This window comes from Melanaphis sacchari, unplaced genomic scaffold, assembly GCF_002803265.2.
Source record: "Melanaphis sacchari strain LSU unplaced genomic scaffold, SCAv2.0 Contig60_pilon_pilon, whole genome shotgun sequence".
Taxonomy (NCBI): Eukaryota; Metazoa; Arthropoda; class Insecta; order Hemiptera; family Aphididae; genus Melanaphis; species Melanaphis sacchari.
The window spans coordinates 693,513-700,154 of NW_020271429.1; the positions used below are offsets into that span (position 1 = coordinate 693,513).

Below are 6,642 nucleotides of genomic sequence, written 5' to 3' on the forward strand. Positions count from 1 at the left end.
AATAACATATTATTATACAATGATTATTGTATAACTGAATCATCATTTAAATAAAATTATACTTCGATTTCAACAAGTACATGCATATATCAATAATCAAATAAACGTAATGTTGATACCAAAATATAACTACAACTAATTTTATCATTAAAAAATAATTATAAATAAACAACCACAATATGCAAGTACAAAAAGTATATTACGTACAAAAATATTCATACACGGACATAAATACGTTATAAATAAAATATCAAAAATAGTTTTTACTACCCGGATTGAGAAAAGTGTATTATAGTTCTTAGTTGTTTAACACCTATTAAAATTGTTGATAATATTGATGCTTAAGACATAATTATATACCCTATAAGTATTAAGTAGGTAATTTGATAACAACAATAACATAGCTTAAATTTAAAATAATTTAGGTCACTCCAACTGACATAAACTTATCTTAACTATTATTATTACTATTTCAACAATAAAATATATAAATAAACGTATGACAGGGTTATTTTTTTAAAATATTTAGCATAATAATTATTAATTTAAATTATTATTATTGTTTATTTTATTTGCTTTGTTGAACGTAGATATTCCATATATTTTACGGTTTATTGTATAATAACACTTTTTAATATAAAAATCAGAACATCAACATAGAATTACAATATTGTAATTATGTACCACATAACATTTGTTTCATCAGTATACATAACGAGTAATAAGTAAAGAGTATTATCTGCGTAGAATTAACACATACATGACGTTATATCTTATGTCCATACGCAGTGTTCGTAGTTCGTTTGGTTCATTGTGTTAGGCTTCAAGCGAACTGTGCCCTTCCTTCAAAAAACCTAAACATGAAAATATTCAAATTAGTGGAAGATGAATTATTAATTATTAGGTATGATAAATAATGCCATTTTCCTTGAAGACATGGTAAAAATAGCATAAATACATTATACCTATATTCAAAACTATTGTACCATATGTAAATAGAAACTATATATTATAATGTAGGTGTTAATTGTTAATATTATTTAAAATATCAAGTAAACCTAAAAAAAAAAAAAAAATCGACATTTGGTACTATTGTACACCTACGAGTATATTAAGCAAAATGTTTTAAAATAAAAACACACATTAACATAAATAATAACAACAATATTATGATTGTGGTCAAGATTTTATTTATAGTGTTCAAATTTGAATTAAATACCATTTTATTATAGCTGGAATAATGTAAACGTCCATCTGACAACATTAATCATTTGTAAAAATAGTGTATGCACTCCATATACTTTAAATTTTTCTCAAAATATATTATCGGCTTATTGAACATCATAATTTGTACTAAATTGAACTTCGTGGTAAATAAAAACAACTATCGCTACTCAGAATAATATTATATAGTTTAGATAATACAGTATTTTTAGTAAATCTTAAAACAACACACAATACTCATCGATTTGTGTCTAACTATGCGAACGTATAATATGTGCATAAAAAACATAGTCAATATGAATTTACTTTGAATATTTAGCATAGTATTAATTTCGATAAACAATAAAATGATAATAATTTTAAAAATTATATTCATTTCGGTAAATGCGAATGCATAATAATATATGCATACGTTCAAAGACCGTAGCCAAACGCACTGCGACGGAATAAAACCAATTGACATTATATTATATTGTTTGCAAATATGCTAGAATATTTGGCGTCCTCCGGCGAAGTGATGGGTTTCGAATTATATTAAATTATCAGTCTGATTAATAATTAATAAATATGATCATAATATTACGGAAGTATAATAGGTAAAAGTAGTCCTCAAACATTCTCAATCTATATTTTGTATTAAGTGTAGATAATAATGCACATGGGTAGGTCATACCCATTACCTATATACAATAATTAGATTAACCTTATGAAATCGTTTAATTCAATTTTTATCTTTTTATGCCAACACTTTTCCAACCAAAAAGAGTGCTACAGAAGTTTTGAACTGCGTTTTTATAAAAATTTTAAATCAAATATAAAGTTGGTTTTGCAATAAAAATAATTAAGTCTAGATGTAAATTGTTACGGTTATAAAGCTATTATTATACAAGTAAAATATTATATGTTACGATTGCAATGTAAAAGTAGCGCACCATGCACGTAACTGAAAATATAGCGTAATATTATCTACAATTGTCATCGATGTAACAACAATATCTAATATCTATTGATAACAGTATAATAGTGAAAATCTATGACTCAATCTCAAAATATTTTTAAAATTATTTAATACACACTGAAACGAACGATTTAAAATTTTAAATGCTCAGATCACGAGTGTATGTAAGCGATTGCGAATGGAAATTAATATGTAACAGTACCTAAACATTTTTTCATAACACTATTATAATATAGTTTTCATTATTACGTACAAAAAAAAAACTTTTATGTTAATCAACATTATTATAGTATTATACTTTATCATAATCCAATTATTAGTCAAATACATTAATCAAAAGCTGACATTTTTTTTTTTTTTTTTTGAAAAACAATTAAAATAAATGGTAAGTACTTATTTAAATTTATCTATTGTAGAAACTAAACTAATTATTAACGTTTAAATATTAGTTAAATTTTCGATAACACACGAGACGCAAGACTTTCAATGAAAAATAGAGCACAAAATGTCTAAAGCATAAAATATAAATTAAATTTGAATTTGAATAGCCTAAAAAGCACGGCACTTAATGTAATCTGTTCAAAAATATAATGAAAAAAAAAAGAGAAAATCGGGAAAACTGTAATTTAGATTCTGATTCATTTGACATCCTCGTTTCCTGGGTGAATAAATATAATAAATAGGGTAGGATGTTGTAGCATTTCATATATTTTTTTGGCGAGTTCAAAATATAAGGAAGTATAAACAAGTAGTATAAAATTCCGTTTCACTTACTGGAGATTGAATAAATTACTATTTTTACATATTTTGAAGATTTTAAAGATAACTGCATATTTTTTATTTTTAAAACATTTAGATAATATAATTCAATTTTTTTGTGAAATTTCCTAATATATCAATTAATAGAATTAATGTTATTTTTTATTATTTTTATTATTATTATTATTATTATTATTATTACTATTTATTATTCGCTCCAAGTTTTATTTTTTACGAACGAAAATGTAAGATTTTATTTTATTTTTTATCGTCAATCAACTATTTCGGTTGTATTTAATATAATTAAATGTCTATAGTCTGCATATTTTTCACGAATGCATAATTTAATTTTTTTAACGAATAGGTACATAACACAATGTTTTTTAGAGTAAATTTCGAGCATATTTTGACGTTTTTGCAGCATAACAGTATTTTATTTAGGGCAGTGATTTCCAACATGAACGATGCCACCCCCTTGTGGGTTTTTTTAGTTTTGTCAGGGGTATTTTACTTAAAAGTACGCTTAAAAGGATAATTCAATTATGACTTTATTTTTTATTATCCATAACTTATTGCAATGAAATGTATAAATAACTGCGTACGATAAAAATAATTTAAATGTACCATAAGATAGTAATACATAAAACCATAGAGATGTACATGATATGTATACACACTATAAAAATGTATTATGTAAAAAGGCATATTTCGTTGGTTTTCGATCATATAAGTTCTAATAACCCTAATTTTAAACATACACCACTAAATTGTAATATTCACGATGTCTACAGTACTTATTATTAACTCTTGATAAAATTTAAAACAAAATTTAAAAACAATTTCCACCTGAAGATATTAATTATTAACTTATAACTATATTATATAGGTACATAATATTATTATATTTATGTATAAATTTAAATGCTTTGATCTTTGTGTTTCTTGTCGTTTGGTTTTAAATTTATGAGAAATCACTGATTTAACAACCGTAGTTCGTATACCTTTATTTCGCTCGCTATAATTTGTATCTTAATTTAAGTACTGCACCATTATACCAACCTTTATAAAACACATTTAAAGCCCAAACTTGACTAAATAATAGATGAATCATTTTACCCATTTTTGCGAATTCCCGCAGGTTGGTGCGGTATTACAGAACAAAGCTTTCGGTCGTGAAATGTATTATAATGGAATTTTGAGATTCCCGCCCCTCGACACCATACTTTGATACAACGAAAAACAAGACAATAGGTAATCGTTTTGTAAGGTTTTTTTTTCTCAAAATTGTTCGTTCAAAAGCGAATTAATTAATTTCAGTACACAATGAACCCTGTGATTTGTAATCATTTTCGCATAAACGGTCGTTTATACGTTTTAACGATTTTAATTTGTCTTATTGTAACACTATTCTTTATTAATAATATTAATGAACAAATCAAACTATTTAAGTAAGTAAGACAATTTATTGGAAATACAAAAAACATTTCGACGTAATTTCGTCCAATGCAAGTTAGACATACAATTATTGTAGATTATATGAGATATAAACGGTAAACAATATTATTATACTATTTCAAATGAATATCAATGTGGATAAATAAATTTTATTGCAGAAACTGCAAATATACCTTAAACGGATGCAAAAAAAAATGCTTAAATGTAATAAATACCTACCCATATAGGTTTTCAATCTAAACAACACTACAGAATCCATTAACCGTATATGTATGCCAGTTTAAAATACAAATATTTTCACCAGTTTGTTCGGTATGTACGAGGCTTATTATTATTATAATAGTATTCCATTAGAAATAATTATTCCTATCGCTTCACCATCGTCATATTTCGTCCGTTTCCAGAGGAAAACTATTAATAAACGCACACCGCAGTGATAGGTCTGGTAACGTGAAGTCAAGGGTAACATAAAGTCGTTTAAAATATCCATAAAGTTGAATAATACAAACCCAGTTTTCTCTCATGCGCCACACCGCTCCGTATCTTTAAAGGCCGATTGGGTAATAGCATTAAAGGTCATTAGAACTCGTATGTGCACATATAATACATTAAACGCAATAGGGTCGAAACAGATCAGCCGACCCAGTCAGTGTATCTTGGTACTTTATTTATTTATTTTTTGTTTTCTTATTTATTTATTTTTTATCGATTAACCAAATAGAGATACATAACAGTACGATGATGTGCCATTGATCGCGTTCACTTCACATTTATATACTTTATAAGCAACGAGTTTTACGAGAACGACAAAAACGCAATTTAGACCTCGAAATGTAATTTATTGCATCTATAAGCACCTATGTATACCTATATTATATAGGTTTATATATTATTATATATTATTATATATAATATAGAAAATCAGAAGGGCTCCCCGAAGTATATCGTAATAGCGCACCTAAATAATGGACGTACGTGCCTCAGGTATAAAATAAAATTAAATACAGGAACTATAGTTTGACGGACGTTACGTGATCCTTTGTCTTCATACATACATTTTAGAGAAATGATGATGAATCCAAAAAAATACAGTTTTAACCTCCCGTAGTGCGGATTTGGTCCAGTTCGTAAAAATCACATCACGTTTTGTCAATACTTAGCATAATGCGTTTAATTGAATGGTTTAAAAATATTGAAATGTATCCAGGCGATATTTTTTTATATGAATTAATGCTTTTAGCCAATATTTTATAACTAGGTATTAAAATTACCGAGTAAAGGTTATACATGAACGCCATCGACGGTCCCGAAACCCTTTTTTTTTTTGTAACTTTGCAAATAATTGTTTGTCAACTTTTTAATTAATTTTACAACTAAACTAACTTAAGTAACAGATTTAATAATGCTAAGCAGGTTTTTCTAGATAATTTAAAAAATACATATAACCTACAACACAGTTCACTTAAATAATAATAATAAACTAAGTATTCATCGAATTAATAATTCGATTAAAATATAAATAAAACTATAATGTGAGTTAAATGGGATAAATGTTTACACAAAAAAAATTAAAAATCGTACAATGATTTTATTAGACTCAGGTGGAAATTAACTTTTTCCATCACAGTTAAGTTAGTATATATTTTTTGCGTTTCAAATTTATAATCTATAAAATTTTAGAGTTGTATGTATAAACATATTATAAAATATTTTTGAGCTTTAAACAACGTTTTTTTTTTTTTTTGTGATTGTTACAATTATTGTTGTCTCAGCGACTAAACAATAACCGTAATTATATCGTCGTTATTACAGGATTATAGCGATTATGTTTAATATGAGTTACTTTCTTAACGATTTCGCGTTATAATTTGCAATGGCAATCAAACATTAACAAACAAATAAATAATATTTTGTTAATCGATTTTGCTTTGCCTTATTCTTTGGCGTATTACAATTTTCTTTTTTTTTCTGTGAACTATATTCGTCGCATTAGAACTGACCACGAGAAGTATAATATGATGTGTACGCGATCCGACGTTTTTTGCTGTGCTATCAGCGGTGAAAACATCGAGTTTGTCGCGTCGTCAACAATCGTATTAAGACGTTGTAACTGCAATTATTGTGACCCGACGTTCTCGACTGAACTCGACTCGAGTTTGTCTTTCTCGCGTACTCCGACGAGGTTTTTTAATATTATTATTATTATTATAATTAATATTATTATTATTATTATTATTATTATTATT

The 6,642-nt window shown here is 26.1% G+C and overlaps 1 protein-coding gene across 1 annotated transcript in view; it reads right to left on the reverse strand.

Moving 5' to 3' along the window:
* Window positions 1-511: 511 nt before the first annotated feature.
* LOC112600109 overlaps window positions 512-6,642 on the reverse strand; it is a 6,777-nt gene continuing 646 nt past the window's right edge. The window contains exon 2 of the mRNA XM_025347273.1: window positions 512-854. Coding sequence (XP_025203058.1) covers window positions 824-854 — 31 coding nt within the window. The 3' untranslated portion in view covers window positions 512-823. The remainder of the gene's footprint in view (window positions 855-6,642) is intronic.